The sequence below is a fragment of the Benincasa hispida genome, chromosome 11 (genome assembly GCF_027475165.1).
Source record: "Benincasa hispida cultivar pf3 chromosome 11, pf3_genome.v1.1, whole genome shotgun sequence".
Classification (NCBI taxonomy): Eukaryota; Viridiplantae; Streptophyta; class Magnoliopsida; order Cucurbitales; family Cucurbitaceae; genus Benincasa; species Benincasa hispida.
Genome location: NC_143488.1, coordinates 24,509,679 through 24,536,602, shown reverse-complemented (window position 1 = coordinate 24,536,602; position 26,924 = coordinate 24,509,679). Strand labels below are relative to the sequence as shown.

The 26,924-nt window shown below is 34.4% G+C and overlaps 1 protein-coding gene and 1 non-coding gene across 2 annotated transcripts; one reads left to right on the top strand and one right to left on the bottom strand.

The window, feature by feature from the left end:
• The first annotated feature begins 3,441 nt into the window (after nucleotides 1–3,441).
• Nucleotides 3,442–4,084, top strand: LOC150032531 (uncharacterized). The gene is made up of 2 exons (XM_090306931.1): nucleotides 3,442–3,672; nucleotides 3,800–4,084. Exons 1-2 carry the CDS (start codon nucleotides 3,442–3,444, stop codon nucleotides 4,082–4,084), a joined length of 516 nt encoding a protein of 171 aa, XP_090163057.1.
• A 12,916-nt stretch (nucleotides 4,085–17,000) lies between these two features.
• TRNAF-GAA (transfer RNA phenylalanine (anticodon GAA)) lies at nucleotides 17,001–17,073 on the bottom strand. Its single transcript has one exon. It is a non-coding gene; the product is annotated as a tRNA-Phe (tRNA).
• Between the last annotated feature and the right edge of the window lie 9,851 nt (nucleotides 17,074–26,924).

The window sequence follows — 26,924 nt, the reverse complement described above, 5'->3', positions numbered from 1 at the left end:
TAACTTAATAAGGTCAATCAAACAACTGCTATGTGAGAGAAAAATTGCACATACTTTCGATTGTGCCATGGGATGTGATATTCTATGAAATTTTGTCTATAGGGTTGATGATATTCAGGCATAAATTAATAATGGGTGAAGAATGGAATAAACAGACCCTACATTTAAACATTAAAATCGTTAATCCAATATTAATGTATTAAAATCAAAATAGATTAATAAGGCCTCATTTGGTAACTATCTTATTTTTGTTTTTTGAAAATTAAGCGTATAGATACTATTTTTACCTTCAAATTTTTTCCTTTATTGTCTACTTTTCATCAATAGTTTAACAAACCAAGCCAAATTTTGAGAACTAAAAAAAATAGCTTTCAAAAAGTTGTTTTTTGAATTTTGAATTTGGATAAGAATTCAATCATTGTACCTAAGAAATATGCTAATCATTGTAAGAAATGTGGATGAAATAGACATAATTCATTATAAGAACTTTCATTATTCCCGACGAAACATTCCCCGATGCAGGAAAAACTGTCGGCGTATCTAACTTCCCCCGATGGTGAAATGGCGGCATCAGGGGAAAACCCAATCCCGACGGATTGTTTACTACCATTGAGATAACGAATCTATCCCAATGGTCTGAAACCCAACCGTCAGGCTATTCAGCTATCTCAATGATATCATGATCGTCGGGTGATATTTCTTTTCCCTCGACGGTTAAAGCAACACCGTCGGGGTAAAGTCCCTTGCCCGACGATTCTGGACCGTTGGCATATAACAAAATAGAAAATTGAGAAAATTTATGAGAAATTATTAAATTCTTCCAATGGTGCTCGAGCATATTTTGACCAACGGTATGGAAGCAACCGCCGGGATAATATTTGGTTTACCCGACGATATTTGAATGACCGTCGAAAATTTGTATTTCGGCCAACAGTTTTGGAGAGACCGTCGGGTAATCATTATTACAATAAAAAAAAGTTATGGAAAATTATGAAGTTATGCCAACGATGGTGTAAGAAGACCGTCGGCATAACTTGGTGTTAGCCTGACAGTTGTATGGGACCATCGAGATTTTGTAATTAGGTGGGAAGTTGTGAAGTTCTGCTGAAGGTTGTGTCAGAACCCTGTCGGCATAACTTGGTGTTAGCCCGACGGTTTACATGTGACCGTCGAGATTTTGTAATTACGTGGAAAGTTGTGAAGTTATGCCGACAGTTGTATCAGAACCCCGTCTGCATAACTTGATGCTAACCCGACGGTTTGCATGTGCCCGTCGGGATTTTGTAATTATTTGAGAAGTTGTGAAGCTATATCGACGGTTGTGTCAGAACCCCATCGGCATAACTTGGTGTTAGCTTGACGGTTTGCATATGACTGTCGAGATTTTGTAATTTCCCCGACGGTTTTTGATTTACCATTGCGATATTGGCATTTATCCCAACGGTCTACCGGTCGACCGTCGGGAGAAGTTCATTTAAAACCCTCGTCGCAGCTTCTTTTTTTCCTTGTTCCTCCATTTTTCTTTCTCTCCTTTCGATCTCTGAAACGTAGGCCTTTGATTTTTCTCATACACTCACCATCTGGTCACCGTCCCATCCGATCGTCGTTCAGTCCCGTGCAATCGATGTCCAGCCTTTCGATTTTTTTTGTTTTTTTGTAACATTTTTTTCGTCTGAGATGCATTAATTTTTTGTAGCATTTTAGGTTTGATCAATTTGTAGTATAGGAAAGTCTGCCAATTTAATAGGATACAATAGGAAGAATGATCAACAAAGAGATTAGATTTAAAGGATCAAGCCAAAGCAAAGATTGATAATATTGTTCCAATTAAAAGGTAGAAATTATTTAGAAATTAAAATGATCCACATATTGCTAGATGGAAGTGTGAAAGAGTTGATTTTTGTTATATACAGATTAATCTAGAGTTTATGTTTTGTAACTTCATTATGTTTAGTTAGTTTGTCAACATATTATATCCTAATTTTACTATAAATCTATTTTCATCCCTTTTGAATACATAGGATACACATAGATGATCCATAATTGGCTTTATAGATTTTTTTTTATTTTTATTTTTTTTGACAAAAGGATTTATAGAATTGGGTTAATCGATATGTAATTAAGTTAATAGTGAATTGTCATAATTATAGTTAGTGAATATCTAGCTAAGATGTTAATATCACCTATTTAAATAAGTGATCATAAACATATAATTTAAAAAGGAATCATAATTTTTATATACACAAAAATGATATAAAGGATAAATTAAAATTCTAAATTAATAATTATATCTCTTAAAACTCTAGATTTGGTTAATAATTTAGAACTATATCTTCACCTTATTTCATTTACAATCAACTCAAAATCATAAAAATAAAATTATTCTTTCCTAAGAAACTATAGTGGGTAGAAGAAAGATGAAAGAAAAATATTCACAAAATGAGTCATTACTATATTCATTTAATTGCAACATTTTTCATGAGTATTATGATAATTATCTCTTCATTTAAAGAAGTCTTATATGTACTTGAAAATTATGTATCAATAATTTGAAATAAAATCTAATAAATGGTTTAAATTGATCAACTGATATGATAGTTTAGTGTTTTAATTAATTAAAACTACCAGAGTATGAATTGATTTTTTTAAAAAAATAAAAATACTTTGATAACTAATAATAAATTTAGTTCAAATCTCATTTTATTACATCTTGGTCCCAAATTTTTTAGATTTGTTCTATTTAAATCAAGTTTAAGCTTATTATTTAGTAGTTAGTATTTTTACCTCTGGTTGAATCAATGAAACGGAATCCAAATGTATTATACTCATATATAACCTCTCACATACTAAATACAAAGTCCCACAAAAACTATACTTTTGACGAATTTTGAAGCTAAAAAAAGCCATGATATCACTCATCATCAACTTCCTCTCATATACTAAATCACTCATGCATAAATTTTTTGTAATATTTTCTATTTTATTTAATGTTTTTTTTTCTAAAGTGGATTAAAGTGCAAATTTGGTTATAACCGGTGACATAACTTCACATAAACCATTCAAATTCATTCACATTCAAATTTGATTATATGACTGACACAACCGAGGGGTGGTTTATGTGAATGACTTTGAATGTGAATGGTTTATATCAATTATTTTACAGAATTTGAAGTGTAATTGAGAGATGGAAATGTGCGATAGAGTCTAATCTCTAGCTTGTGTCACCACTAAATTCGATAGAGTGTTCGATCGGATTATAAGGGATTGTCAATTCCTTAAAAGAAAACTTTATTTTCAAGGATGATTTGGAAAATTCACCCAAAAAAACACGAACAAGAAATAAATTAAATGAAATTAAAAGTTAGAAATTGGAACTATGTGTTCTAATATAACTAATTGTCTAAATCATACAGGTTCAACGTATCGCATATATTATTAAGAATGGATAAAGAGTGGATTAAGATTAGGAACAAGTTATCAACTCAGTATGCAGAAGGAGTTTATCTATTCCTTGAAGTTGCAAAACTTCATGTTAATAACTCGGAAAAAATAAGATGTTCATGCAGAAAATGTATGAATGCAAGGTGTGAGCCAATAGATGGAGTTGAACGACATTTATTCATTAATGGAATTTCCTCATCGTATCATCAATGGGTATATCATGGAGAGCCAGTCAACTTGTTTAGGGGATACGAGTGTCACACATCTCAATCGACACATGATGATGGATATAAGTACAACACAGATGAATGTTATAGATAGAGAAGATGAAATTTTGAATATTATAAATTATCTATAGTGTCAGACCGCCGATGTAAATGAAGAAGAAAACGAGAATGAGATGCACACCAATGCCCAAGAAAGATATAATAATTCAAGTTTATTTGAAGACTTAATAAATGAAGCACGCAACCAGTTGTATCCTGGTTGTACAAATTTCTCTTCAATGTTGTTTTTGGTGAAGTTGATGCATATTAAGGTTCTTAGCGGTTGGACTAACAAATCGTTTGATTTGTTACTTGGATTGTTAAAAGAATCCTTTCCCGTTGGAGCATCTATACCTAGTTCAATGAAGCTAAAATAAAATTATGTAACTTAAGACTAGGTTATGAGTCTATTCATGCTTATAAATACGATTGCATCCTATATTGAAAAGAATTTGTCAGTTTGCAACAGTGTCCAGTATGTGGTGAATCATGGTACAAAGTTGAATCTGAAAAAAGTAAAAAGATCCCACATAAAATTTTACGACATTTTCCTTTGATACCAAGATTGAAGTGATTATTTGCATCTACCCATATTGCACCTAAAATGAGGTGACATAAAGATAAACGTGTTGAAACTAATGGAGTCTTGCAACATTCAGCTGATGTTGAAGAGTGGAAGCATTTTGATTGTCAGTTTCCTCAGTTTGCTTCAGACCCAAAAATGTTCGTTTAGGACTAGCTTTAAATGGCTTCAATCCATTTGGGAATATGAGTACTTCGTATAATATGTAGCCAATGGTGCTTATTCCTTACAATTTGCCACCTTGGAGATGCATGAAAGAGACAAATTTCAATGTCTCCCTTCTTATGTCTGATCCAAAATCTCCTGGAAAAGAAATTGATATTTACTTACAACCATTGATTGAAGAGTTAAAGAAGATATAGAATGATGGTGTGCACACTTATGATTGTATTAACAACGAATACTTTCAACTATGTGTGTGCTTATTATGGACTATTAATAACTTCCCTGCGTATGGTGACCTATCTGAATGGAGTACCAAAGGTTACCAAGCATGCTCTATTTGTAAAGAGGATACATCATCATTAAGGCTAAGATGAAAACAATGTTTTATGGAACATCGACGTTATCTTCCAAATAATCACAGTTGGTGCAAGAGCAAACAATATGATGGAAAAGTGGAACGTAGACCCCCTCTAGTTTTCATGGATGGAGAAAATATCTTACAAGAGGTGATGTTAAACTTTCCCGTGCTTAGCAAACATCCAGAGAAACATGATAAAAAATAGAAACGAAGTTTAAATTGGAATAAAAAAAGTATATTTTTCCAACTTTCGTATTGGTTGAAACTTTTATTGAGACATAAGTTGGATGTTATTCATATTGAAAAGAATATTTGTGATAATTTGGTAGGCACGTTGTTAAATATTGAGGGAAAGAATAAGGATACAACTAATGCTTGTTTGGTTTTAGAAGATCTAAATATACGAAAAGAACTATACCTGCAAAAGGTAGGAGATAAAGTTGTAAAACCACACGTTGCATACACATTGACTACTAATGACAAGGTTTCATTTTGTAAGTTATGAAATCAATCAAATTTCCTAATAGGTTTGTATCAAATATATCAAGATGTGTGAGTGAGAAAAATGGAAACCTATGGAGGCTAAAAACTCACGACTCGCATGTTTTGCTTCAGAGACTTCTTCCAATTGATGTTCGGGCATACTTAAAAAAAGACATGTCCATTGTTGTCATTGAGTTATGCAAATTTTTCTGTGATCTATGTGCAAAACCAATATCTATAGGGGATTTGGATCGATTACAAAGAGACATTATAATCATACTTTGTAAGTTAGAAAAAAAATTTCCACTGGCATTTTTTGATGTAATGGTACACTTAGCAGTCCATTTGCCCTATGAAACAAAAGTTACAGGTCCAGTAAGTTCTAATTGGATGTACCCTATCGAAAGAAGCTTACGGACATTGAAACAATATGTAAGAAACAAAGCACGTTTTGAGGGTTCTATAGTAGTAGCATATATAATGAATGAATCATTGGCATTTTATTCTTTGTACATAACTGGAATTGAGACGAGGTTCAATAGAGATGAAAGAAATGATGATAGACTTCCAGAGGATGAGATATGTGGTGAATTTTCAATGTTCAGACAAAATGCACGATCATTAGGAGCACCAAGAGTAAGAACAGTATCGAGAGAAGAGAAATGCAATGCACATTGATACATCTTGAAAAATTACATGGAAATAAAATCTTATCGAAAGTATGTTTTGAAGACTCTATTGTAATTGATGATTATGATACAAAGTGTGAAATATAAAATTGAGAATACGTCTCTTACTTATAGGAAATATTTGAGACTAATTTGACATGAAGCTCAAAGTTAGGAAGATTTATGCATAAGGTACCAACGAGGTTTTCCTAGTTGGTTCAAATCTCATGTAATGATAGGTTTAAAAGAAAAGTAAAAATTCAATAGAATTAATTCCTATCGACATTAGTTTTTAAGATTTATTATGTTGTACAGAATTAACAAGTTCTTTCATTGCGTGAAAATGGAGATATATCTGATGATATATATTCACTAGCGATGGATCGAAGTTCAGAAGTGCGCTCATACAGTGGATGCATTGTTAATGGAGTATGTTATCATAGTATTAAGTGTGATAATTTTTAGAGTACACAAAATAGCAGGATCATGGTGCCTTCAGAAAGTGAAGGTGGAGGAGATCTCCATAATTTCTACAATGTTGCCAATAAAGTATTGGACTTCCAGTATGCCAAGAGAAAGCGTGTAATTATGTTTAAGTGCACTTGGTTCGATATAGACCCTAAAAAGACTAACAGAGTACACATGGATTTGGGGTATATATCAATTAATACAACTTTTCATTGGTTTGTTAACGAGCCTTTTGTATTTATTAGTCAAGCCAAATAAGTGTTTTACATCAACGATCCCAAATATGGTAATGATTGATAAGTGATGCAAGTAGTCCAAAACAAGCATGTGTGGAACATGCCAGAAGCAGAAGAACGTGAGAATCACCAACCTGAGTTATTAGAAGTTGTGAATAGTATTACTTGTACAATCGATGAATCAATGAACGATATCAGTTTTTGTAGAGTTGATGTTGATCCTATAGTCGTAGAAGAACAGATAATTCAGCGAGTTGATGATGATTCATAAATGACGAGGAAGATGATGTACAATCATCTTCTAATAGGAGTTTGAGTTTCGATGAACATCTTAATGATATGGAATAACCATGTAAATATGTATCGTCTTTTTCATTTCATAACTTACATATTGTTGTATAACATATATACTATTGTTTGCGCAGGAACAATGGTAGGCCACACTGATGAGGAGGCAGTCTTGGAGTATTTAGCGGCCGAGCATGTTGGCGAATCATCCTCTGTGGAAGATAATTCAAGTTATTTTATATCCACAATTTATTTTAGATCCATAATTGATAATTTGTATATAAACTAATGTTTAATTAAACTAATGATGTATAATTTCTTCAGAGTCTGGTTGTGCGACTAATAGGGCTAGACGCGGATACTCTCGAAACGTTGATTTGGATAGATATGTGCAACAATTTGGGAGAATTCCTATCAAGGTCGACCCTGTATGGGAGAAACCAAATTGCAACAATGCAAGAAGGTTTAGCAATGCCATTGGTATCAACACTCGGAAATCTTTTTCTGTTCGTTATGGATCATGGAGAAAGGTACCGATAGAAAATATAGAGCTAGTTAAAAGTTGCTTATTGGTAAGATGGTTATTTGATATTTATATATGTTGTGTTTTATGTCCTAAAACTCGTGGTTTGTAAATAATAAAACTTATTCTGGAAATTCAATAAGTTGTTATTGAATATATATGCTTATTAGAAATCCAATAAACCTAAAAGACCCATGACTATTATATGAGTACTTAAACTTTATGTAGAGATATAAGGGTTCGATCAGGTTCGAGTAAATAGTCCAAATGATCTATAGTATATGAATAAGGTTGAGTGCCTTATTCTGGTAACACTATTGGATGTGGCTCACTCTGTAGTTGTTACAAAGAGTTGTAAAGTGCTACAAACGAAGTGATCCTAATTCGTACATGTTATGACATGAGAAGTGGAGGTGCTCTGTGCGAATGGGTTTGTATGAGATTGGACCATGAAATCAGTCACTCTTACTTTATAACATTGTTTATTGTTTAAGGCTGACTATTTCAAAGCGATGACCTGGGTAACTTGACCTTAATCTTGAGCTAACTATGAACTCCTGTTTATTCGGGATTATCCTTAGATTTGCATAGGTAACGGTTGGCTCAACAGTGCCGGCTCCATTTCAGGGGTAAGATTGGGTAGATAGATGGGTACATATGGTGCAAGAAGAAATTCACTCCTACCTGCTTTTAGGGATAGTAGAGAGGTTGTTCCCTTATGTGTTGATTTTGGGTCTTGAACAAGGGGTCCCAACCTCTCATTGGTCCGAAAGGAACTCGGTTTGTTGATTGGATCACAGATCAATTATTCATTAGAGGAACAGTGAGACTTAAGGAACAAAAGGTAATCTCGGGGGTAAAATAGACATTTGACTCAACCGTTATTAGGAACAACCTGTGAAGGGTTAATTTACTAATCATGGTTACATCGAGTGGACATAATATATCTACAGTGAGAGGAGTTCAACTATGGGCTTTAGTGGAGTGACTCATTAGTTAACGAATGGGGATTAGTTCGGTGTAAAGAGTTTAGCCAATTAATCTCAGATCATTATAGCCCATGATCTGTAGGTCCACGAGGTCCTCTTACTAGCTTGTAGATAGATTAGCTTTAGAGTAGCGTGATAAGTTAATTTGAAACATTTAAATTAGAACTAAAGGAATTAGTAATTATATAAGATATAATTACACGTTTAATTTTAAGAATTAAACGGAATAGGAGAATTAATATTTAAATATGATTTAAATATATGAAGGTGGATTTGTGTAAAATTAATTTAATATTTGATATTAAATTAATTAGAATTAATTAAATTGTTTAAATAATTATTTATTAATTTTATTAGAAAAATTAATTTTGCAAAATTAATAATATTTTCAATTTTTGAAATCATTTGGAAAAATTGAAAAACACAAAATGAAATTATGATTTTTTCCAATCACACTTTCAACTAGCTTACACAAAACCCACTTAAATTTGACTTCAATAACTCCAAACATGAGTTGCATCTCATACAGCCATCTTCTTTGAAAAGCCTGCAATATGTAGAGAAGATTGGAATGGAATTGAGGCATGCATCTATAGAGTTTTTGCTAAAAAAACTCGAGTTGAAGAAGTTGTTCTTCAAGTGGGTTGTTGCAATGAGTTTTTCTCCAAGTTCCTTTCATTCAAGCTTATTTTGAGCCCCACAACTCAATCTAAAGCTCTAAGAGAATGGGGAGAAGATCTTGAGGAGGTCTACAGCAAGATTTGGAGAAGATTGCAACTGAGTATCAAGATTTCAAGAAGTTTTACAAAGGTATAGCTTGAAATCCACTTGTTATTGTATGATCATGCTTTAGTTACTGCCAAAATTAATGAATTAGAGTGCTTATTGATCCTTGTTGCTTCCGCTACTTGCTGATATACTCCTACAATATATGTGTCTGTATCTGCAAAGATACTAATTATTTTTTCTTTTCTTTCTTAATTCATAACCATTTTGTGTTAGACTTGTCCAGCCAACTGGTCAATAATTTCATCGATGAACAGATGAAAAGTCCGTTCAAAGAGTATAGGGGGAACTACAGAAACACTATAAAAAAAATATGAAAGTCCTGAAAAGGCACAAGCACACCCAAATGATTGACTTAAAGACGACACAAAAGATTGACACTTTTTATGCAACAAGTTTGAATCCACTAACTGGAAAGTAAGAACTTTTCGTGTTTTTTTCTTGTTTTGTTTACTTACATTTCAATTACTCATTTCCTCTTAATTTCTCATTTTCTTAGAAAGTGGCAGAGACTAATCAAAGGAATCAGTTAGCCCAAAAGTACCCTCATACAGCTGGTTCTAAGACTTTCATACGCATACAAGAATCCATGGTAATATTAAAAGTATTTCTATATTTGATTTCTAAGAAAGTATTATTAATATCTTCTATGTGATTTGTTTTACAGAAAGGACCCGATGGTCAAACAATAGACCTAGTGAACTTATTCAAGCAAGCACACTGTAAGAGTGACCAGTCGTTTGTTAATCAAGCCGCTAATGATGCATATATAAGTTTTTATTTCGCAATGTAACTTTATTTATATACAATTGTCATACAATAATTAGTCCTAATTATTGATGTAGAGTTAAATGATCGAGCTGAGAGAAGCCTCCACTCAAGAAGGGTCTAAACCAATATTGGAAGAAGAAATATGCGAGCAGGTGTTGGGCACAAGAGTGGGCCTTGGTAGGACATCAAAGGGTAAAAAAAATGAAAAAAGGTAAATCATCATCTAGTGCATCCTCATCAAGAGTTATAGAGGAGCAAAAACAAGAGATAGAAGAGTTAAAAGCTAGACTTGCTAGATTGGACGAACTGAAAGTAAAAAGACAATCTGAGATGAATGATATGAAAGTTATGCTCTTATAGCTCATGAGAGATAAATCGAACTAGGCATGAACTCTTCGACTTTCATAGTAAACTAATTAGAAGTTTGTGTATGTTGTTATCATGCAGTTATGGTAACAGCATAAATGTATAGTTATGTAAAGTATAGTTAGTGTTCTAAAGTTGAGTTTGATTTTCAATATGTGCTAAATAGTATGTGTGCGTATGTGATTTTGGGGAGGGGAGAAGGGAGGAGAGATTCAATAAACTTCATTTACGTAAAACTAAGTGGAGGTATGTGTTGTAGATATACGTTTAAGTAAATGTAGATATGTGTTGGTTTGTTTCAATTGTTATGAGTTGGTTGGGTTTAAGTTGGGCTTTAAGTACAAGTATGTTTAGGTTTAAGTTGGTTTGTTTAAACAAATGTAGATATGTGTTGGTTTGTTTCAATTCTAAATTATGTTAGTTTGTATATTAGATTGAGAGTAGGGGGGAGGGGGTTGTTTCAATTGTTATGAGTTGGTTGGGTTTAAGTTGGGTTTTAAGTACGAGTATATTTAATTTTAATTTGGTTTGTTTAAGAAAATGTAGATATGTGTTCGTTTGTTTTAATTCTTAATTATGTTGTTTTGTATATTGGGATTGAGAATGATTTTGGGGGGTGGGGACTCAATAAACTTCATTGAAGAAAAACTAAGTTGGGGGAGAGGGGGTGTAAGTTTGTTTCTAGTAAATGTGATACATCTTGGTTAGTTTCAATTCTTATGAGTTGGTTGGGTTTAAGTTGGTTCTATATTAGGTTTCAGATTGACATATGTAGTTATAAGTGTGTTGGGTTTTAAGTTTTATATTAGGTTTGAAGTTAAAGTGGGTTTTATTTGTTAATGTCCTTATATTGGTTTTAAGTTCTATATTGAGTTTGAGATTGAAATATGCAAATTTGAGTTGGTTTATTTCAATTCATTAATGCTCTTAGTTGAATTTTAAATTCTATATTCATTTTGAGATTGGTATATGGTATCTTGAGCATTAAACTTATTTAAATTTGTATTTTGTAGGTACCTCGAGGTTTATGTTGTAGATGCATCTCCCGACAAACATATTTAGGTTGTAGATGTTAATGTTATTTTCGATTTAGGAATTGTGGATCAAGGTTGTAGATGCATCTCCTGATAGGACTCGACGCTATCATGTAATGTTATTTTGGATAAGGAATTGTGGATGTATTGTTTTAATTTGAGACGAATAGTATGTTTAAGACTTGAAATTCAAACATGTTTTCTATATATTATTTACTATTGTAGACATTTACTTGATTTTGGAAATTTTTATATTAGTTTGAATGATATTTGTAAAATTCAAACAAGTATGACATTTGAAAAAAAAACAAATTTAAATAAAGAATAAAAAAAGAAAAGCTAATTCTGACGTTTAAATTACAATCCCAACGATATAAGGGGTTGGAAAAAACCATAATTTAATGCATTTTTTATCTTCTTCCGACACTAATGAACAAACCCCCGACGGTTCATGGGGTCGAAAAAGATACAAAATCCCGACAGTGCAAGGTCACCGTCAGGATAATTAAAACTCTAATGTCACATTTTTTATCATAGTGAAAATGACAAAAATACCCTTACTTAATATGTCATAAAAAGGATAAAATTAAAAAAAAATATGAAAATTACATCAAAATTATTAAATAAATATGAATAATATAATTTGAGGCCTTAAATAGTTCACATTAATAAGGGGTTGGGATTTTCTGTTTGGTGTGTTGCTAGCTATAGGTACACCCCTTCAGTTTATTAGTTGGGTGAGAGCTTGTGTTACGTCACTTACATTCTCTATGATGATTAATGGTTCCCTTGAGGGGTTTTTCCTGGTAGGAAGGGGTTGAGGCATGGGGACCTATTGTCTCCTTTCTTGTTTGTGATGGTGATGGAGGTCTTGTCCAAGTTGTTGAATAAATCTCCTATGTGGTTTAGGTTCCATGATCGGTGTGAGCGTGTCGGTCTAACTCATTTGGTTTTTGTAGGCGACTTGATGATTTTCTGTGCAGCTAAGAAAGATTCTTTGGAGTTAGTGAGGCAGGTTCTGGCAGATTTTGCAGAGTTGTCTGGGTTAGCTGCAAATGTTGGGAAGAGTTTCATGTTTGTTGCGGGTGTGGAGCCTGGTGAGACGAAGGAACTAGCTGCGTTTATGGGATTCTTTCTTGGTTCACTGCCTGTTAGGTATCTGGGGTTACCGTTATTGGCTGGTCGGTTGAGAGCTGTGGATTGTGCGCCTCTGATACAAAGGATTACAGCTCGTATTAGAAGCTGGGTGACATTGTCCCTCTCTTTTGCTGGGAGGTTGCAGCTTGTTAGATCTGTTTTACAGTCCTTTCAGGCGTTTTGTGAAGGATCTCCTATCGAAGAGTTCCATGAGCGCGTTCAGATCGCTCCAATCTCACAGTGACCAAAATACAACATTATACATTCATACGAACAGTTATGCAAACAAACATTAATTAGCAGCATGCTAAGAATAAGATAAATAACAAAGGAGAGAGTTCCATACCAGTTGAAGACAATCTTCACACTTTAGAGCTCAACGCAGCGGAACCCTCCAAGCGATCTACCAACGCCCAATAGCAGCGACAATGCATGAACAACTACAAACTCACGACTGCAACAGGGATGACACCACCAGTAAAGAACCCCGTGTATTCTCGGAGTGAAAATCCAAAGGATGGTCTTTGGTGAATTTTGTAGAGGAAGGATGAAACCCAGATCGTGTAGACGATAACCAAGTGGGAGGGAAGAAGACGCTATCGCATAGCAAAATGCTTATCATTTAGGAGAAGCTACACGATCATGTAGGCTTTACTAAACGATTGTTTAGGAAAAGGTATACGATCGTTTAGCAAAATCGGCACACTATACGATGGTTTAGAGAAGCTATGCGATCGTGTAGGAAATAGTGTGCGATCGTTTAGGCACGAGGAGGACGATCGTTTAGGCACGAGGCGACTGTCGTATAGGCTCCCAATTCTCTAAGCGATCGTTTTGCTTTCTACTAATGTGCGCTCTCTTCTTTTTCTTCGGGCGATTGATCAAAATGAAAACTATTTTCATTTTAATTCATCGGTTACAATAACCGACTCATTCCCACTAACCCATGTCCAAACATGATATTTTGGCTTAATTATCATATAATTAACCAATTAATTAATTAATTAATATAATCATATTATATTTTTACCCTATAGTTTGATATCACATATCTACTATAGTATTTTCTCCTTTACTTGATATAAATCATATTTATATCTAATTTCCTCCAAAATAATGTATCTCATACATTTAGCCAATTATATCATATATAATTAACTAGTTCAGTTATATCATATATAATCAAACTTCCTCTTATGAATTTGAACATTTCAAATTAACCCAAATACTGGTTCTCGACTTTATCAAAGCTACCCAGAGGACGTAATAGACCTGTGGCTCGAAGCTCCAACGGTCCGTGAATAGCTGACTAAACTCTTTAGCCACGAGATCCACTATCCGTTAACTGTCAAGCATTCCACTAAAGACCAACAGTTGAACTCTTCTTACCACAGATATATTTTTGTGTCCATCAGATATAACCAATCATGAGTATGGTGACCCTTCACAGATGCTCGTAACTACAGTTGGACCAAATTATCGTTTTGCCTCTGTAGTTACATCTCACTCCTTAAGTACCACTGATTCCTCTAATGAACAATACAACATAGTCCAACTATGTGTGAACACCTCGCGGTCCAAGAGAAGGTATGTGACACCACATTGTTCAAGCCATGGAATCAGCCCTTAATGGAGCTATATATCTACTTACCTCTGCCTTGGGAAATGAGTGAATTCCATCTTGTGTAGCTGAGTTTTCAGCTCCCAAATCAGACAAATCCCCAAAATGGTAGGTTTGAATCGACGACCTGGCCACCCGCACCCATACAAATCAAAGGACCGCCCTCAGTGGCAAGAGTTCCCAACTCACTCAGGATTGAGGTCATGTTACCTATAATCATCCTAGTGAAGTGAAGTCTCTGTCATGAATGGTGTTCTATAACGAGACGTTAACACTTCGTGGTCAGGTCTTATACAAACTCTTTGTATAGGATGCCCCCGCTCGTATGTCCCCAACACGAATGATTTGGATCAGATCATCTGTGACAAGTCACAATACTTGTAACCATTCCACAAAACGGGCCACATCCGTAGCGTTACCAGGATAAGGTTTCCCTCCTATATCCATATACTACAAACCATTTTGGTTATAACTCAAGACATGATCTACTTGTATGTTACCACATACATGCTTGAGTCACATACAGATAACCAGGGATTTTATGTTTATTGGTTTGTGGTAAAGAAAATAAAACAAGTAACTGAGTAAAATACAAGATGTGAAGTAAATATCATATATTAATAACACAAGCGTTCGTACAAACTGTTTACAAACTACAGGACACGAGACTTTAGGGCATCAACCCCAACATTTTGGTGTATTATCTTCGTGTTGCATGCGTGTGTAACTCATGAGGTTGATCGTCTGTTATGTAGTTATTTATGGAAGGGAAGTGCGGTGAGTCGGGGTGGTGTGCGGGTAGCGTGGGATGAGGTGTGCTTGCCGTTAGGAGGGGGTTGGGTGTGAAACATGTGGCTTCATAGAATCAGCCTGCTATTATGAAGCTGCTCTGGCTTCTCTTAATTAAATCGGGTTCATTATGGGTGGCGTGGGTGGAGGCGTATATTTTTCATGGTCGGTCTTTGTGGGCTGTTCAGAGTGAGGTTGGGAGGTCTTGGTGCTTGAGGGCTATCTTGCGTTGTAGAGATATATTCAAGCATCTGGTTCGTTTGATGGTCGGCGATGGACGGTCTTGTTTGGTTTGGTGGGATCCTTGGTTGTCAGGGGTGCAATTTTGGATTCTCTATGGTGGTTTATGATACAGGGAGTAGTTTAGAGGCGTGGTTGTTGGAGTTCTTGGATGGTGAAGGAGGTTGGAAATGGCTTACAGTGACTTGAGTGGTGCTTGAGATCAGAGGTCTTATTCAGGCAGTGGGGCCTAGGGTGAGGGAGGAGAATTATTGGGTTTGGGATCCGGGTGCTAGTGGTCAGTTTTCTATCGGTGGTGCGTGGGAGAGTTTGCGTCCTCTTCGTCCTAGGGTGTCTTGGCTAGTATTTTGTGGGTAGGGGGTGGTATCCTGCATCACTTCTTTTGAGGGTCGTTAGCTATGAGGGATAGGTTGGGTAGCGGGATTGGTCGAGGAACTGGGTGTGTTGTCAGGGGGGGAGGAGGATGTCTTCTGTGTGGGGGAGGTATAAAATCGCGGGATTATTGAACTTTCAAGTGTGGGTTTGGGAGAGAGGTGTGGTCTGGTGTGTTGCATCAGTTCAGTTCGAGTGGCGGGTTGGGATGTCGAGTTGAGTTGGTTGTGCCGAGAGAGGTCGGGTAAAGGATTGCATAGTAAGCTATTCTGTGTATTCTGGTATGCTTCCATCTACTACATCTGGCAGGAGCATAATCAGCGGCTGCATGGAGATCGAACGAGGTCAGAGTCTGCTTTGTTTCACCTTATGGTTTCTACGGTTCGTGCTCGAGCTGCTTCCTGGCGGGTTGATCTTCTTGGTCTTCTCTAGCGTGTTTACGGGTGCTTTTCTTTTTCTTTTTTTTTTTTTTTAACTTACTGTTTCTCTCTGTTTTGCTGTTGCCCTTAGCTGTGGGGTTTTGGTTTCTCTTCTCTGGCTTTCTCTCTAGTGTTTTAGGGTTTTTTTTACGTTTACGTTTGGCTATGTTCTAGTTTTATCTTGTTGGCTTTATTTGCGTATTGTTGCCCTGTTTTTGCTTGTGCTTTATTACTTTGATGTCTTGATCCCGGGCTGTGGGATCCCCTTGTTGTTGTATAATAATATCATCTATTCTAAAAAAATAATAATAATAAGAGATAAATGGTTTGACAGTCTTTTTGTGGTTTGGCTCACAACACACTTTCAAAGAATGGAAGGTTACATTTATGTTATTGTTTTAAAAGAAAAATAGCCTTGGTGTGTATATATTTTATGTTATTGTTTAAAAAAAAAAAAAAAAAAGTAGCCTTTGTGTGTGTGTATATATAGTTATTAGTAATATATTTTTAAACAATAAACAATAATTTATCCGTTAACCAAATATAACTCAACAAACATGAGTTTTGTACTATCGACCATGAAGTCAAAGGTTCGATTCGCCCATCCCACATGTTGTAAAGAAAATTAAAACAATAATTTATCCATTCTTAGAAAGAAAAAAACATAAATTAAAAAGAAAAACTTATTACAATTTTTTTCTAATAAAATTCTTCATAAATACTATAAAAATTAAATATATAACATAATACTTTTGACTACTTTAATTTTAAAAATTAATTTCCATGTAAATTTTACTGATAAAATTAAAATTGGATCTAATTATAAAAACAGTTTTTAATGTTGTGTAAATTATAATGAAATTGAAATGGGGCTCATGGGCTGGAAGCGACCATTATCCTGGCCCAGAACCGTAATTCGTCCTCGAGTTTTATGGGCCATGGCTACCCCTACGACGTCGTATGAATAAAATCTGTTGGTTAAAAACAAAAATAAAAATGCGGTGAGCGTGGATCGAACACGCGACCTTCAGATCTTCAGTCTGACGCTCTCCCAACTGAGCTATCCCCGCCACTTGTTGTCCATTTGTTCTTAAACCTTAATTAATTCATTCTACATCTTATACCATTTTTGAAAACATATCCGCTTAGTAATTTCTATTTGATATGTTTTACGTTTTTTGTTTTTTAAGAATTAAAGGATGGATATTTATGATAACTATTTTTGTTTTATCTTTCTTTTTTAAGAAATGAAAACATAATAAGTTCACAAAATAATATATATATATATATATTTTTTATAAGTTTTTTTATATTGTCTATTTTATTTGAATTTTCAACTAGGAAGGTAGTTACAAAATCAAGTCCAAAATTCTTACTAACCCTTTGTCTTTTATTTCTTCTATGCTCTAATTCATGCGTGCTATCAGATGTATGACAAGGGTATTCAGACATTTGATCGATGCTTGAAGTACTAGCAATTTGATTATGAAGTGAATTATCTACTAATTGATTAATAGTTTTAGTCATGACAAAAACATGCTAAAAAAACACAACTCTATATTCACACAATGAATTATTACCTCAACACATAAACCTATACGTAGCACTATTATTAGCATAATCGATAAAAATGCAGTCAAAAGTTTTAGAACGAACCATGCATTTCTTGAATTCTAGATATGCTACCTTGGCTAAGCACCCCCCACACTCTCAAGTAATCTAGGTTAGGTGGGAGCCCTTCGACGGCTCGGAGGGGGTCTTATCCAGATTTTTGTGAGGAACCTTGTTAAGAATAAAACAAGCAAAAAGCATAACTTCTCTCCCACATGTTATCAGATAATCCAGAGCTCAATAACATAAAATTCATCATTTCTTTTAAAGTTCTATTCTTACGTTCTGCTATGCCACTTTGTTTGAAGTGGATAGGGAGCAGTTACTTCACCAATGATATAGTTTAATTCATAGAATTCCTTAAGGAAAGTGTCATTATGTTCACCTCCTCTATCATATCTAATTCTTTTTATTTTCCTATCTAATTGATTTCTACTTCAACCTTGAATTTCACAAACATACTACTAGCTTCATCCTTTGATTTTAGAAAATAATTTTTTGTATATCTAGAATAATCATCAACAAAGGATATATAATAGTTTTTACCACCTCTATCTCATGGTGTTTCTAGAATCAACTAGATCTTTGTGAATTAACTCAAGTAATTTTGTACTACGTGTCGTTATTGATTTAAAAGGCTTTTTAGCAAATTTTGCTTCTACACATATTGGGCATCTATTTATTTCATGTGAATCAGAAACATTAATAAGATGCAAATTTTTAACCCTTTTAATCGATGCAGTATTAGCGTGTCCTAATCGACCAAGTGACACATCAATGGATTCAATCATATAAGAAAAATTGTTGAGGACTCATTGTTGGGTTGTATGTCCTAAAACTCACAGTTTGTAGAGTAAACATTTTTTATTATCAATAAAAACGTTATTTAACATTTCTTCAATAAAGTTGTTATTGAATTTGTAAATTGCACTTGTAAAGACTAAATCCAATAAACTAAAATCCATGGCTATTATATGAATACTTGAACTTTATGTGGACTTATAAAAGTAGATCAGTTCGAGTAAATAGTCCAAATGATCTATAGTATACAAATATGGTTGGGTGCCTTATTCTGGTAACATTATCAGATGTGGCCCACTCTGTAGTTGTTACAATTTTTTGTAAGGTGCTACAAACAAAGTGAACCTGGTTCATTCATGTATTGACATGAGGAGTGGGAGCATCCTATGCAATGAGTTTTCATAAGATCGAACCAAGAAATAAGTCAGTCTTACTTTATAACGTTGTTTACTATTTAAGACTGGCTATTTTGCTTAGATAACCTAGGTAACTCGATCTTAATCATAAGCTAACTATGAACTCCTATTTATTCGGGATTATCCTTTGATCTGCATAGGTGAGAGTAGTACAATATCACTGCTTAATAAGTCTCCCATTTTGGGGATAAGATCGAATAGATAGCTAGAGACATAGTTCTACAAGATGGAATTCACGCCTACCTAATTTAAAGGATAGGAAGAAGATTATTCTCTTAAGTGTTAAATTCAGGTCTTGAACAAGGGGCCCCACCCTCTCATTGCCCCGAGAGGGATCTGGTTTAGTGATTGGATCACAAATCAATTGTTCATTAGAGAATCAATAGAACTTAAGGAGCAAGACGTTATTTCGGGTGTAAAAAAACATTTGACCTAGAGGTTATTCCGAACAACCTATGAAGGATCGACTTACTGATTATGGTTAAATCAAGTGGACACAAATATATCTACAGTGAGGAGAGTGCAACTATCGAGCTATAGTGGTGTGACTCGATAGTTAACGAATATTGATTAATTCGGTCTAAAGAGTTTTAGCCAATTAATCTCAAATCGTTGGAGCTTGTGATCTGTATGTCCATAAGGTCCCTCTACTAGCTCGTAAAACATGAACATCTTGAATTAGTAAATTGAATGAATTTAGAATGATATCAATTTGAAGTTTTCAATTTGAAATATTCAAAATGAATTTAGGGTTTGAATTTGAATAGTTCCATAGAACAATTGTAGGTAACTCAATCTCAATCCTCAGTGAGTTATGAATTCTTGCCTATGAGGGACTGTTCTTTCATTTGTATGGGTGAGAGTGATCCAAGTCGCTAATTTAATATGCCTACCATTTTGGGAGCATGATCGAATGGGGTGCTGAACACATAACTATACGAGATGAAATTTACTCCTTCGTGTCTTTAGGGAAAATAAAGAAGCAATCCCTTAAGTGTTGGTTCTGGGTCTTGAACAATGAGGCACCTTCCCTCTCATTGGCTCGAGAGGGATTTTGTTTGTGGGAGAACCATAAACAAGTTGTTCATTAGAAAATTAGTGGCACTTAAGGAACTAGAAGTAATTATAGGAGAAAAACGATAATTTGACCCAGCTGTAATTATGAACGACTCGTGAAGAATTGACTTACCAATACCAATTATATCTATGGATAAAGAAATAAATCTACAGTGTGTAGAGTATATCTATGAGTTTTTAGTTGAGTAACTCGCAATTAATGAATGTCGATTAATTTAATTAAAGAGTTTAATTAATTAATATCATATCATTGAAGCTTCTAACATGCAGGTCTATTAGGTCTCTCAGCTAGCTCACTAAGGTAAAAATAGAATTGTTAAAGTTTTAGATGAATATGAGTTGTTCAAATTATTTAGGAAATATAATTATATATGATACAATTAATATAATGTATATGGATATATTATATTATAAAGTTACTTTTGAATTAATATAATGAATGTTCTTTTTTTTAAAACTTGGTTTAAAATGTTTTTTGAAAATTAAAAATGATAAGAAATCAATCAATTTTCACAAACTTAAAATAAAAGTTAAATGTTATCATATGAGAATGAAGCAATTTAGTAATAAAGTTAGGTTGGTTTCAATTATACTCTTGAAATTTGGAAAGTTTCAATTAACTCTTAAAGTTTGAAATGTTGTTTTTTCATAACAACATTTGAAGACTTATGTTGTTAAATTTGTGGACGAAAAAATTTGGGTAAGCTTTTGTGTTACTTATGTGAACAAATTTAAATACATATTAAGAAATAAATTTAAAGTTTAGAGTTAGCGAAAAATTATAAATGAATAACAAAAGAGAGAGAGATGACAAAAGGTGTAGTTCACGATGCTTTTTCAACCTTTTTTTCTTTCACGTAAGGACGACAAACTAATTCAAGGACTTTTTAAACCTATTTCTCAAAATTTAGAAACCAAAAAAGTACATTTCTAAATGTACCGATTATTGAAGCTCAGGAACCAATGTATTTTTTACTTTTATTTTTCATGTAAATTTTACTTTTGAAATACATCAATTTAAAAGGTAAGAATTAATTCAAAATTGAATCTAATTATGAAAAAAAAAAATCATCAAAAGTAATTATATATTTCTATCTTTTTTTTGAAGAATTGTATATTTCTAAGTTGATATTTCAGAAGAATCATAAATGAGTCATTATTATATTCATTTAATTGCAACTCAAAATCATAAAAATAAAATGATTCTTTCCTAAGAAATTATAGTGGGTAGAAGAAAGATGAAAGAAAAATATTCAATAAATGAGTCATTATTATAATCATTTAATTGCAACATTTTTCTCGAGTATTATGATAATTATTTCTTCATTTAAAGAAGTCTTATATATACTTGAAAATTATGTATGGATAATTTGAAATAAAATCTTAATAAATGGTTTAAATTGATCAACTGATATGATAGTTTAGTGATTTAATTAATTAAAACTACCAGAATATGAATTGATTTTTTTCAAAATAAAAATACTTTGATGACTAATAATAAATTTAGTTCAAATCTCATTTTATTACATCTTGATCCCAAATTTTTTTAGATTTGTTCTATTTTAATTAAGTTCAAGCTTATTATTTAGTAGTTAGTATTTTTACCTCTGGTTGAATCAATGAAACAAAATCCAAATCTATTAGACTCATATATAACCTCTCGCATACTAAATACAAAGTCCCACAAACTTTATACTTTTGACAAATTATTTTACAGAATTTGAAGTGTAATTGAGGGGTGAAAATGTATGATAGAGTCTAATCTCAAGCTTGTGCCACCACTAAATTCAATAGAGTATTCGATTAGATTACAAGGGATTGTCAATCCCTTAAAAGAAAACTTTATTTTCAAGGATGATTTGGGAAATTCACCCCAAAAAAAAACACGAACAAGAAATAAATGAAATGAAATTAAAAGTTAGAAATTGGAACTATGTGTTCTAATATAACTAATTGTCTAAATCATACAGGTTCAACTTATCGTATATATTATTAAGAAGGAATAAAGAGTGGATTAATATTAAAAACAAGTTATCAACTGAGTATGCAGAAGGAGTTTATTGATTCCTTGAAGTTGCAAAACTTCATTTTAATAACTCGGGAAAAACAAGATGTCCATGCAAAAAATGTATGAATGGAAGGTGTAAACGAATAGATGGAGTTGCGATATTTATTCATTAATGGAATTTTCCCATCGTATCATCAGTGGGTATATCATGGAGACGTAGTCGACTTGTTTAGGGGATACGAGAGTCACACAACTTAATCGACACATGATGATGGATTAAATACGACACGAATGAATGTTATAGATGAAGAAAATGAATTTCTGAATATTATAAATGATCTACAATGTCAGAACGCTGATGTAAATGAAGAAGAAAACGAGGTTGAGATGCACACAAATGCCCAAGAAAAAGATAACAATTCAAGCTTATTTGAAGACTTAATAAATGAAGCATGCAACCAGTTGTACCCTGGTTGTACAAATTTCTCTTCATTGTTGTTCTTGGTGAAGTTGATGCATGTTAAGGTTCTTAGCGGTTGAACTAACAAGTCGTTTGAAAGAAGCATTTTCCGTTGGAGCATCTATACCTAGTTCATTTTATGAAGCTAAAAGAAAATTACGTGACTTAGGACTAGGTAATGAGTTTATTCATGATTGAAAATACGATTGCATCCTATATTGGAAAGAATTTGTCGATTTACAACAGTGTCTAGTATGTGGTGAATCTCGGTACAAAGTTAAATATGGAAAAAGTAAAAAGATCCCACATAAAATTTTGTGACATTTTCCTTTGATACCAAGATTGAAGCAATTATTTGCATATACCCATATTGCACCTGAAATGAGGTGACAAATAGATAAATGTGTTGAAACTAATTGTCACACTCGGTCCCGAGCTTGAGGAGACGCGTGAAGGACCGCAGATACCACCCTTTTGTGATACCTACTGTCCAACTGAACCTCTTTACTACACTCAGTAAATTTTAAGTCAAGCAGATAACAACAACTGATTAAGTAGACCCATTTTATTTCAACAATGTAATGTTTATAAAACTCCAAGACTTAACTACAAAGTTTAAATCAACAACTCTTAAAACCCCAGAAGTGTTACAGTGGCTTGTGGCAGACCTTGACCTTAGCAGAACCTTGGAACTCCTCACTTTTCGCTACCTGGGAAGAAAGACATTTGAAAACGAGGTGAGCTTGCCAGCCCAGTGAGTGACTTGGAAACAAGAAAACTGAGTCTTATACAAAAGAAGTATCGTCATGCCTTAAGTACTTTTGCTCAGATACCTTCTCAAATGTCCTTCAGTATCGAGCTGCTCGGATACCTTCTCAAGTGTCCTTCGGTATCGAGTTTCAAGCAAAACTAGTCATACAATGACTTTCTTTAAAAAGCATAGAAAACATGTCTTTATCTGAAAGATATTTCTTTAGACCATGGTTTCTATAAAACATTGTAAAGATTTTGTCACATATTTAGTCACTCACCTGGATCGTTTAGGAACCTTTCTTTCTAGAAGTTTCTTGATCACCTCGGGCTCCCTTTTGAACCCTAAGATCCAGATTCAATTTAAAGCTCAGATTACTCATAGTTATAGGTCTTATCTCGTGATACTTCCTTCTACCAACATGCTATAAAATATCTTAGGAAGCTTAACTTAAATTCTTAGCTAAGAACTCCTCGTTGTTTGGCCAGAATCATCAAATCATTAAGGCTGGTTCAACCTTACTCGACAGCTCGACCCTTCTGTCCTTTCCACACTCTCCAGCCCAATTCTTTAGAGCTTCTTCTCATGCAACCCTACCTTGAAAACTAGACTCTTAGAACTTTCAGATGGCTTTGAAATCACTCTAAACACACGAGTATTCTGGGAGATATCCTCATCCCAATTTGATGCTACTTCTAAACGACTGTTCGATGACATCTCCTCCTCTTGGAACTTCATGATCGACGCATGATCTCACTCCCAATGCATGGTCTCTTTCAAATCCATCTTCTAACACTCTTCCTTACGTTGTTTGAAGAGGATTTAGCATATGAATGGAAGAGACATCTTGTGGTGGTATTTATAGGCCAAAGGAAACGACCCTTATCATCTTTACCGAGCCTCCTACGCGTGACACCTCTTTTGAGGTGTTTGCACCATGTTTTGCCACCACCTGCTCCCTTGACATTCACCTACTCTCATGCCATACACCTACTTGAGTTGTCTTCCTCATGCATAAGACTTCCTTTGCATGAAAATTAATTCGTCCAGCTTCTACTAACTCAAGCCACAACTTTCTCTCAGCATAGCCATTTGTCAAGATGAGTTCATCAATCTTGCTTAACGCAAGCCTTAGCACCACTCCATCGTTTAGTTCCTGCATTTATTGCTTAGCTTCAGTAGCCCATCGTGTAGCTCAATTGTTTAGTAAACGATCTTGCGCATAGCCTATCATTTAGCTATTACACCCATCGTTTACCTCCATCGTTTAGCACTGACGCCTTATCGCCTAACGCATCCACTCATCACTTAGCGTTATCACCCTGTGTCTGCGTCTATCGCGTAGTGCCTATCACTTAGTATTCCGCCTATTGTGTAGCACGTCTGCTCATCGTTTAATGCAACACGGCTATCATCTAGCATCCACGCCAATCGAATAGCACCATCGTGTAGTCCATCGCTTAGCGCTCACACATCGCTCAACGCTTAATGCTATCATATAGTGCTATCGTTTAGCGCTATCGCCTAGCTTCCACGCTTATCGTCTAGCCTTACACTAATCGTGCAATACTTTGCCTATCGTATAGCTCGATCGTCTAGCGCGACATTTTTACACTATCGTTTAACGTCGCGCACATCTACACGATTGTCTAATGCATTGCTTGGCTCCCCGCATTTACTATACGATCACCTACCTCATCGTTTAGCTCCTCACATTGCTACACGATCGTCCATCACTCGCCTATACGATCGTCTACCTCATCGTGTAGCTCTCCATATTGCTACACGATCGTCCAGTGTCCGCTTACACAATCGCCTACCTCATCGTGTAATGCCGCTCATTTACTAGACAATCGTCTACTTCATCGTGTAACATTGCTCATTTGCTACACGATCGTCTGCTTAACGACTTGCGCTCAACATCTCTCTTTCTCTGCTCTTGCTCACGTATAGTCAATGCATGAGCAATTCTTGGCAATGCCTCTTGCCAACGCTTCGGCCAACATGCGTCCAACCTTACAAACACATGGTTGCCTTTCTTCTTATCTTATGCATTAAGGTCTCCTAACACTGCATGACTTCTTTTTTACTTTACACTTAGCCAAATTTCACCAATTAAGGCTTAACTCAAAACTACTCAAGGAAAATCTATTCAACACTTAGAAATTTCCTTCTCTTCAACATATGATTTAACATTTACTTAGTTAATTCCTTTTATCACCTGCATAAGTAGGAAAAATGGAAATCTGGGTTTCACACTAATGGAGTATTGCGACATCCAACTGATGCTAAAAGGTGGAAGCATTTTGATCGTGAGTTTCCTAAGTTTGCTTTAGACCCTCAATAGGACTAGCTTCAAATGACTTCAATCCATTCGGGATTATGAGTACTTCGTATAGTATGTGGCCAGTAGTGCTCATTCCTTACAATTTTCCACCTTGAAGATACATGAAATAGACAAATTTCATTCTCCTTCTTATATCCGATCCAAAATCTCTTGGAAAAGAAATTGATATTTTCATACAGCCATTAATTGAAAAGTTAAAGGAGTTATGAAATGATGGTGTGCACACTTACGATTGTGTTAGCAGCGAATACTTTCAACTACGTGCGTGCTTATGTGGACTATTAATGACTTCTCTGCGTATGGTGACCTATCTGGATGGAGTACCAAAGGTTACCAAGCATGCCCTGTTTGTAAAGAGGTTACATCATCATTGAGGCTAAGAGGAAAACAATGTTTTATGGGGCATTGATGTTATCTTCCAGATAATCACAGTTGGCACAAGAGCAAACAATATGATGGAAAAGTGGAACGTTAACCTCCTCCAGATTTCATGGATGGGGAAGATATCTTACAAGAAGTGAACTTGTTAAACTTTCTGTGTTTAACAAACATCCAGAGAAACTTGATAAAAAACGGAAACAAAGTTTAAATTGGAATAAAAAAGTATATTTTTCCAACTTCCATATTGGTCGAAACTTTTATTGAGATATAAGTTGGATGTTATGCATATTGAAAAGAATATTTGTAATAACTTGGTAGGCGCGTTGTTAAATATTGAGGGAAAGAATAGGATACAACTAATGCTCGTTTGAATTTAGAAGATCTAAATATACGAAAAGAACTACACCTGCAAAAGGTAGGAGATAAAGTTGTCAAGCCACACGCTGCATACACATTGACTACTAATGACAAGGTTGCATTCTGTAAGTTGATGAAATCAGTCAAATTTCCTGATGGGTTTGTATCAAATATATCTAGATGTGTGAGTGAGAAAGATGGAAAGCTATTGGGGCTAAAAACTCACGACTTGCATGTTCCACTTCAAAGGCTTCTTCCAATTGGTGTTTGGGCATACTTAAAAAAAGACGTGTCCATTGTTATCATTAAGTTATGCAAATTTTTTTTGAGATCTATATGCAAAAACAATATCTATAGGCGATTTGGATCAATTACAAAGAGATATTATAATCATACTTTGTAAGTTAGAAAAAATATTTCCACCGACATTTTTTGATGTAATGGTACACCTAGCAGTCCATTTGCCCTATGAAACAAAAGTTGCAGGTCCAATTAGTTCTAGTTGGATGTACCCTATCGAAAGAAGCTTACGGACATTGAAATATTATGTAAGAAACAAAGCATGTTCTGAGGGTTCTATAGCAGTAGCATATATAATGGATGAATCATTTGTATTTTATTCTTTGTACATAACTGGAATTGAGACGAGGTTCAATAGAGATGAAAGAAATGATGATAGACTTCCAGAGGATGAGATATGTGGTGAATTTTC

Bases quoted from the DNA above. Each gene is read 5' to 3' on its own strand.
- LOC150032531 (XM_090306931.1), top strand. From the start codon at position 3,442: ATGGATAAAGAGTGGATTAAGATTAGGAACAAGTTATCAACTCAGTAT. The intron at 3,673-3,799 runs GTCAACTTGTTT...AATTATCTATAG, and splicing joins GGGTATATCATGGAGAGCCA to TGTCAGACCGCCGATGTAAA.